This window comes from Ruditapes philippinarum, unplaced genomic scaffold, assembly GCF_026571515.1.
Source record: "Ruditapes philippinarum isolate M1 unplaced genomic scaffold, ASM2657151v2 ctg1510_1_1_1_1, whole genome shotgun sequence".
NCBI classification, from domain to species: Eukaryota; Metazoa; Mollusca; class Bivalvia; order Venerida; family Veneridae; genus Ruditapes; species Ruditapes philippinarum.
In genome coordinates, this window is record NW_026862455.1 from 81,178 (window position 1) to 95,199 (window position 14,022).

The 14,022-nt window shown below is 33.1% G+C and overlaps 1 protein-coding gene across 1 annotated transcript in view; it reads right to left on the minus strand.

The window, feature by feature from the left end:
- Window positions 1-13,459, minus strand: part of LOC132719147 (cysteine-rich protein 2-binding protein-like) — a 39,471-nt gene extending 26,012 nt beyond the window's left edge. The window contains exons 1-7 of the mRNA XM_060702891.1: window positions 13,405-13,459; window positions 11,047-11,146; window positions 10,325-10,439; window positions 9,135-9,266; window positions 6,832-6,977; window positions 2,285-2,430; window positions 1,666-1,945 (exon numbers count right to left, since the gene is read on the minus strand). Of these exons, the coding sequence (XP_060558874.1) occupies window positions 1,666-1,945; window positions 2,285-2,430; window positions 6,832-6,977; window positions 9,135-9,266; window positions 10,325-10,439; window positions 11,047-11,146 (919 nt within the window). The 5' untranslated portion in view covers window positions 13,405-13,459. The remainder of the gene's footprint in view (window positions 1-1,665; window positions 1,946-2,284; window positions 2,431-6,831; window positions 6,978-9,134; window positions 9,267-10,324; window positions 10,440-11,046; window positions 11,147-13,404) is intronic.
- Between the last annotated feature and the right edge of the window lie 563 nt (window positions 13,460-14,022).

Below are 14,022 nucleotides of genomic sequence, written 5' to 3' on the forward strand. Positions count from 1 at the left end.
CCATTGAGAAGTTGCAGCACTTTGAAATCAATTTTGATGGAAAAAATCAACGCAAAATAGTGATTTTTGGCAATTTTGAGATGTCCCCTCGTTGCCATGGTAACAGAAAATTTAAGCCTGAGCATGTTGTTGCAAGGACAATGGTCCAGTCAACATTTGTGCCAAGTTTGATTAGTGTTGAAGCAGTTTTTATAGTATTATAGCAATTTGAACTTGTAACGGGAGACTTTTCAATGAAAACAGCCATTTTTCACAAAATGCTCATGAAGCAATGGGTTAATGAAAAAAATAAAAAAATCTACAAAACAACAATTTTTCTTCAAATTTATATGACAGGCCATGTTTAAACATGAAAAAACGCGATTTAGGGTAATTTCAAGTATTTTCATCATTTTCTGTTAACCCATTACTTCATATACACGCCTTTTAACGCCTTTTTCACCCCCCCCCCCCTTTTTGTTGTCTCAAATGATGAAAAAATGCCTTATTTAGGCCCCAAACACTTGTTTTTGTTTGAGAATTGTTGTTAAAAAAAGTGACCCTTTTTTCGGCGCGGCCCCCCAACCAAAAGATACATCAGGGGATTGCCAGAAGGGGGATGTGCCCCCTTCTGTTTGGGGGGTTTGAAGGGGGGCGGAGTCCCCCTCATCGCCAAGAAAATTTTGGACTTGTGAGAGGCTGTAAATGACCCCAGATTGATCATAAGGTAACGTGTAACCAACGCTGAAAAGCATTTGACTCTATCTCAATCCATTGAGAAGTTGCAGCACTTTGAAATCAATTTTGATGGAAAAAATCAACGCAAAATAGTGATTTTTGGCAATTTTGAGATGTCCCCTCGTTGCCATGGTAACAGAAAATTTAAGCCTGAGCATGTTGTTGCAAGGACAATGGTCCAGTCAACATTTGTGCCAAGTTTGATTAGTGTTGAAGCAGTATTTATAGTATTATAGCAATTTGAACTTGTAACGGGAGACTTTTCAATGAAAACAGCCATTTTTCACAAAATGCTCATGAAGCAATGGGTTAAATTTGGTTGCAGCGAAAATTCCTTCCTTTACTACCATCTACACATTAAGGTTGTTCATCGCTGTAAGTTTAAGCAAAATCTGCCATCCGGTTTAAGAGGAGTTGCGTTGTGGGGGCATAAAAAGATATCACTAAAACTACTTTTCAAAGTAGAGGTTGACAATTTAACATTATACTGTTTTATTTCATATCCTCCTTTTGCTGTGTTAAAACACAAAAGAAATAATAAGAAAATAGCTGTTTTATTATACGTAATTCCTATCAAACTAGCTTTCATAGTATTTACACTGATTCTAGATAAATCAATCATTAACCCACCCACTCCCATATAAATAGAGTAACAATCTTTAAAATGATGTATTTGCAGTATTCCCGTTATGAAATGGATGTGTCAGTGTGTTTAGCATGAAGTCATTATGAAAAGTTCAAATTCTTATTGTGATAAAAAATCATTTAAATTAATTCAGCTTTAATTAATTCAGTTCTTTAATTAATTCAGTTTCAGAGATTTAATTATAAAGGTAATGTTTAAATGAACAAATGACAGAGATTGGGAGTTCATTGTATCCAAAATGACAGCAAATATTTCTCCTGACAAGATTTTTAACAATGTATTAAAAGTCACGCATTTCATACTCTTAGAGAACAATCCTGTGAAAGCTAGAAGTTTTTCCTGGCGACCAGTTGTCATCTCTCTAGAATTTAGCGGTGTACTGCCTTCTTGGTAAGTCACATGATGTACTTGTTCTGATGTGTTTGATGAAGACTGGGTATTATCTGTATATTGCACACAGTCTATTGACTGGTTCAGTTGTGATTCGGGTTTAGGCTGTAGATTTTCGGCAGACTGGTTGAATAAATTTGATTCATCAGCCTGACTTTTAGCTAACTTGGTTTTTCTTATCTCTTTAGCTTCCTGCAACAACAAAAAAAAAACTTTTTTTTTTACATCATAATCATTACATTAAAATCCAACTTTCAGAATGTGCTTAAAAATCTATTACAGCAATGAGGGTATAAAAAAGTCAAACACTCTATAAAATATATTGTTTAAGGTACATGTACCAAACATTAACAGGATTCCTTAAAACCACTATATCACTGTTATAATATTAACTTTCTACACATTTAAGGGTAAGATAAGCTTTACCATTTTTATGTCTATAAACATTCAAAATACTTTAAAACGTTAAACAGTATTTTAGCCATGTTTTATGCATATACTACATTGAATTCTGTTGTAACTTTAACTTACTGTCAACGTTGATCTTTTAGCTTTAAGTTCCATAGCTGCCTCTATAGAGGTCTTGCCCCTCCTACTTCTCAAACCTTCTTTAGGGGCATCTTTAAATGTAGGGGAAATTTCCTTCTTCTTAACAGCTGGCTTTGTGCTAGGTGTACCTGTTTTATATAACATGATTACAATGGTAGTTTTAAAGGAACTCCACTGACGTATAAAAGCATTTACACATTGAATTTGAATTTCCTACATAGATCAACTGGGACATTTGAAACAGAAAGATATGCAAAAGATAAGTAAGAAGTATACTCGAAAATAAACTGAAAATCATATTTTTGTGTTATTCTTAGCCCATTTGAGTGAAAAATGGTGCAATATTTTTCAGTTTTGGGTCATTTTTCACAATTATATTATACATTCTGAAAAATGGAAGTGAGCGAAAGATCTGAAATTTTGCACACAAGTTACTGGTTTAGACATCCACAGCAAATGAAACATTAATCTCTAAAAATTATTTCCATTCCTGTCAAGTGGAGTCTCTTTAATGTCTATTTAGCACATGAAAACATACATAAATTGTGAAAGCAGAGATCTGCCAAGAATTTGAAAGTACTGGGCCCTGGGCCCACTTGGTCTGAAAATGATGGGCCATTTTTACCAAAGTATGGGCCTTGGGAAACTAAGTAAACATTGACTAAAATTAGTTTGTAGATAACTGAATTTCCCTGGTAATTAAACTTAAATCATATTGTATGACAAGTGGTTCACTTATGATACAGTAAAATTAAAATGCCTACATCATGTAACTTTCTAACTAATATTATTTGCATGCAAAATATTTTTTCAAATGGCTGCTCAAAAATTTGGTATGCAAATTTATACATAATTGCTGGCTCTTACTTCTGATGTCTAATACTGTGCATTATCCATTTAATTGTTCCTACTTTGCACCAAATGTCCCTTACCACTGTATATTGACGAATTTTATTGCCCCTTGTATGCCTCTGTGTAGACAGCATACATTAAAGACACTTGCCTACAGACCTTTTGATCATGAAAAAAGTCATGCACAATGTTTCCCTGATTGCTTAATCACCCTGTTAAATATTCTGATGACGAAATAGACATCTTTTTTTTATACTTCATCAGCCAAAGCTTGCATGAATTTGAGTGACCTTTGGGGTGATCAAGTTGTACACCTGTCAGCTTAAAATAGCAACACTTTTTTTTTCAGTTACCAATAATCATTTTAAATATTGAAGTAGTTGTATAATTTTTGTTTGTTTGTTTTATTTGATTTCAATTTACGATAGTAGAAATAAGTATCTGTGTGGGAAAGGGATTATGAGAAGAAATGTTGTAAGTAGATAAAGTGAACAAAAGCTATAGGGGAATGGATAAACTCAAGAATATGCGTAATTACAGGGGAATGGGTAACATGTTGCTGTTGGTAACAGTTTTGATTGGATGACTAAATAACCCAGCAGACAGTTTTGTTTTCTTATAAGTCTGGCACAAATTTTAGATGCGCCCATGGCCCTTTGCTGCCGATTTTCCCGTGCCATTCTCATTATTTTAGCGCCAATGGCGCAAAATTGCGTCCTCAGCAGATCTCTGTGAAAGTATATATTTTAAAAATTGAAACATTCCTTTTTCACAATATAAATATATTAGAGACACTATTATTATGAAGGTACCACGGTACATTACCATTTTAAATATATGCTATACGGTGATAGTAAAAGTTAAAAAAAAAAAAAATTACAAGATTTTTCTGCAATCATAATTTTATTTATAACAAGAAGAAAACAAGAGGGCCATGATGGCCCTGAGTCGCTCACCAGAAACAACTTCAGTGTTGGAATGTCAATATTTCCTAATATTAAATTTAACCATAGAATATGTTTAAACAATAATTTGAAGAAATGCCATGACCTGGGGCATTTAAGCTTTAGCTTAAATGGGGCTAATCAAATTAATATGAGCAAACTTGATAAAAAAAACTACCTAAGAATGCTACAAAGTTTGGTGATCATCTATCAATTATTTCAGTAGGAAATGATGTTTGAAGATTTTTTCTATTTTTAGCTTTAGTGGCCCCTTTCAGACAAAGTTTGGTGATCATCCATCAGTTAGTTCTGTAGAAGAAGATGTTTAAAGGTTTTTCTATTTTTAGCTCTGCTGACCCCTAAAAGGGGCCAATTGGAATGACATGAGCAAATTTTTTTTTCTATTTTTAGCTATAGAGGCCCCTAAAAGGGGTCAATCAAATTAATATGAGCAAACTTGATAAAAGACTACCCAACAATGCTACAGACAAAGTTTGGTAATCATCCATCAATTAGTTCTGTAGAAATAGACATTTAAAGGTATTTATATTTTTAGCTTTTGCAGCCCCTAAAAGGGGCCAATCAAAATAATATTAGCAAACTTGATAAAAGACTACCACAGCATGCTACAGACAAAGTTTGGTGATCATCCATCTATTAGTTATGTAGAAATAGACATTTAACTGTATTTCTATTTTAAGCTTAAGCGGCTCCTAAAAGGGGCCAATCAAATTAATATGAGCAAACTTGATAAAAGACTACCCAAGAATGCTACAGACAAAGTTTGGTGATCATCCATCAATTAGTTCTGTAGAAAAAGACATTTTAAAGTTTTTCTTTTTTTAGCTTATGGGGCTCCTAAAAGGGGCCAATCAAATAAACATGAGCAAACTTGATAAAAGACTACCCAAGAATGCTACAGACAAAGTTTGGTGATCATCCATCAATTAGTTCTGTAGAAAAAGACATTTAAAGGTATTTCTATTTTTAGCATTTGCGGTCCCTAAAAGGGGCCAATCAAATAAACATGAGTAAACTTGATAAAACACGACCTGAGAATGCTACAGACAAAGTTTGGTGATCATCCATCAATTAGTTCTGTAGAAAAAGACATTTAAAGGTATTTCTATTTTTAGCTTTTGCGGCCCCTAAAAGGGGCCAATCAAAATAATATTAGCAAACTTGATAAAAGACTACCCAAGCATGCTACAGACAAACTTTGGTGATCATCTATCAATTAGTTCTCTAGAAATAGACATTTAACGGTATTTCTATTTTTAGCATTAGCGGCCCCTAAAAGGGGCCAATCAAATAAACATGAGTAAACTTGATAAAACACTACCTGAGAATGCTACAGACAAAGTTTGGTGATCATCCATCAATTAGTTCTGTAGAAATAGACATTTAAAGGTATTTCTATTTTTAGCTTAAGCGGCCCCTAAAAGGGGCCAATCAAATTAATATGAGCAAACTTGATAAAAGACTACCCAAGAATGCTACAGACAAAGTTTGGTGATCATCCATCCATTAGTTCTGTAGAAGAAGATGTTTAAAGGTTTTTCTATTTTTAGCCCTAGTGACCCCTAAAAGGGGCCAATCAAAATAATATGAGCAAACTTGATAAAAGACTACCCAAGAATGCTACAGACAAAGTTTGGTGATCATCCATAAATTAGTTCTGTAGGAGAAGATGTTTAAAGGTTTTTCTATTTTTAGCCCTAGTGACCCCTAAAAGGGGCCAATCAAAATAATATGAGCAAACTTGATAAAAGACTACCCAGGAATGCTACAGACAAAGTTTGGTGATCATCCATCCATTAGTTCTGTAGAAGAAGATGTTTAAAGGTTTTTCTATTTTTAGCTCTGCTGACCCCTAAAAGGGGCCAATTGGAATGACATGAGCAAATTCAAGTGTGACTGTCACAAGGATGCTACAGACCAAATTTGAAGTAAATCTGCCCAGTAGTTTCAGAGAAGAAGACGATTGTTGACCCATGACGACGGACGACGGATGCCGGAGCATCCCCCTTTGATACTTATAGCTCACCCTGAGCCTTCGGCTCTGGTGAGCTAACTAGTTATTTGATCAACTTGTATCAATCAATCACCGAGGGAAAACATTCTGACTGTGGAAACAAGTAAGTTTTAGTTCTTCCAAAGAAATATGAACAAGGTTTGACTAATGCACAAAAAATATATTGTCTGCTGTGGAGAGTACCTCTCTGATGCAACACTATTTGCTGGAAATAAAGTAAGCAATTTGCTAAAAAATTTACATTAAAGTTTATCGGGAAAGAATCAGAATTGGTGTGGTGGGAATTAAACGCATACCTGTCTGAGGTCACTCTTATAAGTTTTGAAATGTTACAGTAACAGACTACACATGGTGGGGAAAACATAGAAATCAGTTATCATTTAGAATGTTTTATATGCAACTTTTAACAAATATGAAGATTTAAGAATTATTATTTTTTAAATATATCACTGGTGTTTAACACTATAGACTGGTACCACAGTAACCAGTATACAGTGCACCTATAGTTATAATAATACTGTATCCTTCTTTGTTTTCTTGTCAGCAACATTGTCTTTCTTCTCACCATCTGTACTATAGAGACTAGAAACAACTTTGATTACATGATAAGAGGGCTAACAGACAGACTTCAAACTTTGTTTAAACTTTGTAAGGATGCAGTAAAAATTAGCTTTATTGTAACATCATAGTCAACATACTTTGTCTATGAGGATTTGGAGGCTGTAACTCTTTCAGTTTCCACCAACCACTCTCCTTCAACTCATTAGCACCTGACTCAAAGATGGTAGGACAACCCTGTGATAACACACCAGCCACTGTACCATGCCATAGTGATGTCTTCTTTCTATAAAATATCAATGAGATCTTTTTCTTCTTTTTTTTTTTCAAAAAATTTCCAGCCAATCAAATTATTTTACTCTTTTGTTGTTGTTTTTTATTTCAAAATTCTTATCTTACTGTACATTTAGCTCATCTATATCATTGCTGTATGGTTATTGTCATAGAAATACATGCATGTTCTACAAGATTAATACAAAATGTACTTATTACATTCCTATCTACTACATAATTATCTCATACCAAGGCATGACAACAATCTTTTATGAATAGGTATTTAAATATTTCTTTCAAACATACATTGTACATGTATGTTGCAATATAATAATATGCATGGTTTATGATATAATATATGTTATTTTGGTTTTGGAGTGATATATGTGGATATATTACCTGTCAAGATTTTATATCACCCGAGCCGTTAGGCGAGGGTGATATTTTATCTTGGCAGGTAATATATCCACATATATCACTCCAAAACCAAAATAATAATTTTATTACCCTTCCCCTGCCGAGTTAAGACGATTTTAAAATAAATCATTGCTACTTCAAATGAAACGTCGAAATAAGATTCCCTTTAGGGTACCCCTTCATCACTACATGACGTCACATAAATACATGACGTATTTTCTTTCGAACCTAACGAATGTAAACAAAAGAAAAGGAGTAGTCTGTTGAACGCACTTTTTTGGAATTAATATCAAGCTTTCACAAGGTCATATTTGTTTTCAATACTGATGAGAATATGTATGATTACTCTATTTTGGTAAATATTTATGATTTGACAGTTAAAAAGTGCTTGTAAATCGGAATTTACATCGCGTAAAATCAAACCGTACGCGCATCGCCACAGTGCATGTTGTTAAGAACGTGGGGTACCCAACGGGGAAATTGAGTGTGTATATTACCCGTCTGGCTCGGTAATATCAATTTCTTTCGGGTGATCAATATCCAATCAAAAAGGCGGAAAAAATCTGGAAGGGTAATAAAATATTATATGATTAATGATATAGGAATTGATATACAATTTCTGATATGATATCAAAGAGGGTATGATGTACGATTTGAAGTGATATACGATATTATGAGGTTATTATACATTGTTGAGTATAACACAGAATTTTATTGAACGAGTACAGAGCCCTCAAACCAATATTGGATGAAGCGCAAGCTGATAGAATCAGTATATTGTTCTCAACCATGTTTAATGACCTTTTAATTTCACACCACCATTTTTGACATCTTGACAGAATTTGTTACATCAATTACAATAAGGATTTGATGTGGATTTTGAACTCTCAAAAATAATGAAACAAGGCTAGATGGGGTGTGATATGGATTTGACATTAAACGTTTTGGACTCTGGACATGAAAATGAGGCTATATGGGGTGTGATATGGATTTGGTATTGACCTTTTTGGACTCTGGAAATGAAAATGAGGCTTTATGGGGTGTGATATGGATTTGTTTGGACTCTGAAAATGAAAACAAGGCTTAATTAATGACTGGATCAGAGCATCATGTGGTGCAAATGCTGAAAGTGCATTTCTTATATTTTATAAGGTGTGAAATAAGGTATAATACATGATATGATTAAAATATATGATGTATCATATAATATATAATAAAAAATGGTATAATAAACAATATTTTATATGATATGATGAATGATTTATTATCACATAAACCGCAGCGCAGGAGTGTAATAAAGCCATATAATAAAAACGATATTACACTAGTGCAGTAACACTTTGACGTGACGTCATTTGCGCTATATAGAAACATGGCGTTAAAGCGCGCTAATGTTAGCGTTACACTATAGACGCGTCATTGAAAAATTACTCGTTTTAACAGTTTACTGTTCTTATTTTATATATGTGATAAATAGAATGTTATATTTGTGTAGATTCAATACTAAATTTATTGAACTCGTTGAATAAAACAATATTATGCTCGCCATAGGCTCGCATAATATGATTTTATTCAACTCGTTCAATAAATTTAGTATTAAACTTCACTCATTTAATATCCTCTATTTATTTGATATCTGTATGATATGATAAATGATAAGTTATATATATATATATATATCATATAATATACAATAAAAGATATGACGGGTTATGATGAGATGTTTATTACCTGTCATGTAATTATAACTTACCTTTGTGATCCGAAGAATGTTGTCCAATGACTGTCAATAAATGAACAAATATGTTCCTTCCACCTAAAATAGCCACACATTCCAGCTCCTGCTAGTTGTAGATTATACAGTGTCAAGTGAACCACCTGTACCCTGTTCATAATATATCATCATCTTTAATATTGTCTAAAGTTATCAATATTCCTCAGTGAATTATAGTAAATAAGCAATAACATAATAATTAAAATTATTCAAAATTTAAAAGGTAATTCAATATGTTAAATTGGTTTTTTTTTATGGAAAACAACTTTAAGAAAGCCAATCACCGAGATATTTACATTAATAGAGCAAGTAAAATTCTTATCAATACACTGTACATGAACTAACAAACATTTAACCAATTACAGACAACCCAGTTAAAATAGGTATTATAATATTAGATTAATGCAAATAAATTTCTTGAATTTTGACTGGCTTTAATACCTACAATGCTGTTATACTATGAAAAACTGAAATGCGCGCAAATAACAATGTACATGTATTGCTACATCGTTGACAGTTACCTACATGTATGGAATATTTCTTGATTCAAATATCATTACTTCTAATAAAAAAAGTTAAAAGTTACATTGCTTTGACAACTTTATATTTGAATTACTTTTTATGGCACAGCCTTTGCATAGCAGTTGAAGGTCTGATATCAACATTTTTACATGTACCTTTTTTTCCCATGCCCTTCTTAAAGAACAGTCTAAAGTTACTAGGCTTTCTAAGAAAATTGTTGTCAATAACATTTTGCGTTATTATAATTTTTATAAAAGTTGCTGACTGGATATATGGGAGAATATAGGCTTGCTGACAAAAATTAATAAAACGGTTTGCTAGCACCTTGGGTCAATCATTTCATTCAGGGTAGTCCTCCTACATATCCTGTCAGTAACTGATGTATAACTAATAATAAATTTGAGCCGCGCCATGACAAAATCAACATAATGGGTTTGCGAGCAGCATGGATCCAGACCAGCCTGCGCATCTGCACAGTCTGATCAGGATCCATGCTGTTCGCTATCAGTTTCTCTACTTATAATAGGGTTTGTAAGCGAACAGCATGGATCCTGATCAGACTGCGTGGAAGCGCAGGCTGGTCTGGATCCATGCTGGTCGCAAACACATAATGTTGGTTTTGTCATGGCGCGGCTCATATAAATTACCATTGTAGCCTCATACGTGTCAGCTCCTCTCCTTCTTCACTATCGCATACAGCGCATTTAAATTTATACAGATAGTCTCCCTTTAATACAGAGGGTGCACCACTTCTCAAACATTCTGAAAGTAACCCCCACCCCACTTTGTTAAACTACATGTATTTACATTAACAATTGGATTATCTCCCTTATACTGCAATAAAATACATCACATGCAGAACTCAACTGTGTCACATGACCTTGTATTTAAAAATATATTAAAGCACTGAAATTGTACGAGATCTAAAGTAAGCAAGAAAATGCACGAACAATTATACATTTAAAACGTATTACATTAAAAATTAACTGTAACAATGCAGACATATTGTAATAAACTATGATCAATAAGTTTTAAAAAATACCATTCCTGTACATGTCTGTCATCAATTTTCAAAACTTAGGAAGCAATCTTTGATATAAAACCAAAAACAAGATTGCATCTGTGAAAAAATGCAATGCCATCAAATTAATATAACTGAAGTAGATTTTTACCAGAGGCATAATTTAATAACATCACAAATTCAAAACAAACTACCTCCATGACAGCACCTTTAATAGAGCCATGGCTTAAATTGTGATTCAGCTTTTTTTATAGATTATTTGAAGCCAATAATCACATCTAGCTACTTGATTCCACTTGTATCTTTTAAAATCAATATATCAAAAAGGTATTCAAAGACATAAACTACCTTCATGAAACTTTTTCTTGCATTTTTCACATGAAAAGTAGTATGAACTTGTTATGTCTGGCGTTCCACAGTAACACTGACCTCCAGTCTCTGTAGCCATCTAAAATATTGTTATAATAAATGAGCTGTGTCACGACAAAACCTACATAATGGGTTTGCGACCAGCATGGATCCAGATCAGCCTGCGCATCCGTGCAGTCTGATCAGGATCCATGCTGTTCGCTTACCAACCCTATTACAAGTAGAGAAACTGATAGCCAACAGCATGGATCCTGATCAGACTACATGGATGCGCAGGCTGGTCTGGATCCATGCTGGTCGCAAACGCACTATGTTGGTTTTGTCATGATGCTGCTTAAATGTAAAATCATATCACATGGTTCTTATTTTGGTGATAATGTTAAGTTTACATAAGACTGTTTGAAAGGGTCTTCTCCTCCACATTTCTATTGCCAATTTTAAACCTTATTCTGTTAAGAAAATTTCATTATTTGTTAAGATTTAAAAAACTTTAAAAATGTAAAGATAACAATAGTGTGATAACTTAAATAAATTTGGCACAAACAATTTTTAGAGTATAAGTTTTATCTTGCATTGTTAAATTTATATCCATTTTTCAAATAAGCAATTTCAGACAGTATTTAGCCCAAAGTCCCCATCATTACATCCATCCCTCTGTAAAATTAACCTTAATCAAAACGGTCAATCCATCCCAACTATGGCAGATACATGTACCCAGATAGGTTCAAAATCGATTACAAAACCTTTCAATAACACTCAAAAACCCTGTGGTCCTAATAAAATAAAGCTAATCATTCTCAACATACTCCCAAAAAGCATTTCCTAATTTGAGCATTTCCACCCCCCATAATATACATTGATGTTATGCTAACTGTCATCCCAATTGAAAAATTGAGACTACTTAGAATCTAGCTTTGGCACATCAATATATTTTGACTAAACACTTCAACAACCAGCTGGTTCCTCTGATATGATTTCAGTTGGTATACTGGTTGGGGAGATAACTTCGGCTGGTTGATAAACTCGGCTTTTTATTATTAAATCGAGTTATCGAAATTTTTAATCTAATCAAGTTCATCATCTCTTACTATCGCTGGAATTCGACAATATCTGGAAATTTTGTCAAGTTTGGTAAGATATTTAAAAAATAACACAGACTTTTACCTGTTTGATTACAAAACATGCCTATAAAAAGTACGGGAATCCCATTGTTGTGCGCATGTGCAGCAGATGCTCATTTTGTGGCCCGCACATGGGTACTTTTATATTTTGACCGACTACCGGTAAAGCAGACGATGTTTACGTACACATTTTGTACATGAAATTCGTACACATTTTGTACATGAAATTCAGACTCTTTTTTTGTCTTGCTAACTCAGGAAAAAAAGGCTGATTACACAATTGTAATCTTTAAGTGGAATGGATTGAAAGACTGCTGTAAAATGCTCCTTTTAAATGTTAATGTGTAGGTTGAATACCACTAAATTAATTTCTTCTTCACTCTGTTAAGCTAAGCAAAAATAAATTTGAATCACTAATTCTTTTACTACATGTACATATTTCGTTATACGTTAATAAATGATAATGCATTTGTTTTTACGTAAAAATGATTTATATGCTACATAGTACGTTGCATATGAATATCGTGTTATCATAGATATTCATTATACCAACGTATTGCTCAACAATTTTGGTAACAAATATTTTTTATTTGACATAAATGAACAGCAAAGAAATAATAAAATGTCTAAACATGTTATTTTACGTTTTAACTTACTCATTTAAGCAGAAAAACAAAGAGCCGGAATTATCTACTCGTGCGCGTTAAAAATATCCCTTTTACGTACCTCTTCCAGGGCCTCTCAAAATTACCCGTTATGTTTCTAAATATAACTTTTATGGTAATACCGGAATATCGAAGAGCTGAAGTTTATTATGGTGCAAGATTTATCAGAATACGTAAACAAATAAATGAAATATGCCGCCAAAACACTGATTTTCGGCCGAGTTTATCTCCCAAACCAGTATACACCAATTTCCTTAACTAACGGCATACATTGTAAAAGATTTTCAGTCGCTTTACTTGGTCTAGACTAATTTTCCTATATTTTGTAAAAGTTATGCAGTTTAACAATTTAACAGGATTTTCAGTCTCAACAGTGCTCAAGATTTCAGAAACTCAAAAAAAGGTAAAACATCTTTAAGAACAATAAATTATATAACATTTTAATGAAAATACTAAACTTCATCTGCAACACTGCAATTGTACTAAATTTATTACAATAAGGAAGACTTTAGTGCATGAGATTTTGTAAAATTGTAAAAAAAAAATCTTACATCCCGTGCTACTTTCACTTTGTGCTATAAAGGTATAATAAATTCCGTAAGTACGGTATTTGCCGGGTTTAGGCGTAATGCCACTAAATGATATATTAAGTTATGTTACACGTTTTCATTATGTTTACTATAAATTTCGATCTTCAGCACTGATATAGTCAAATCAATTTCAATAAATATTAGCATACATGTACGTAACCCGGGGTTCTATGATATCACGGTACTTAACGTTTATCAGAAAATATTTCAATATCGACATCATACATCATGGAGCTGTATGTGTCATACATGAATGAGATTTTTCATCTATTTAATAAGTGATCCTTTTCCAAGACTGTCTGTCTTAAATTTATTTCTGAAGATCCAATTTAAATGTCATTTTTAACAATTTCCATTGTCTGCCAATTGGGGTGATTTCAGAGGGGGTTGCTATGGTATCATGGTTATCCACAAAAAATGAAGATATTGAGTACAGTACACGTGTCATAATCTTCAAATTAAGTTATGAAAATCTTACAACAGTTAACTTGCATACTAAATAATTCATGCTCTATGAACAGTCAATGCGCCAGAATATTGTATTATAACATATTTCAATTGACTATGTAAAAACAATTA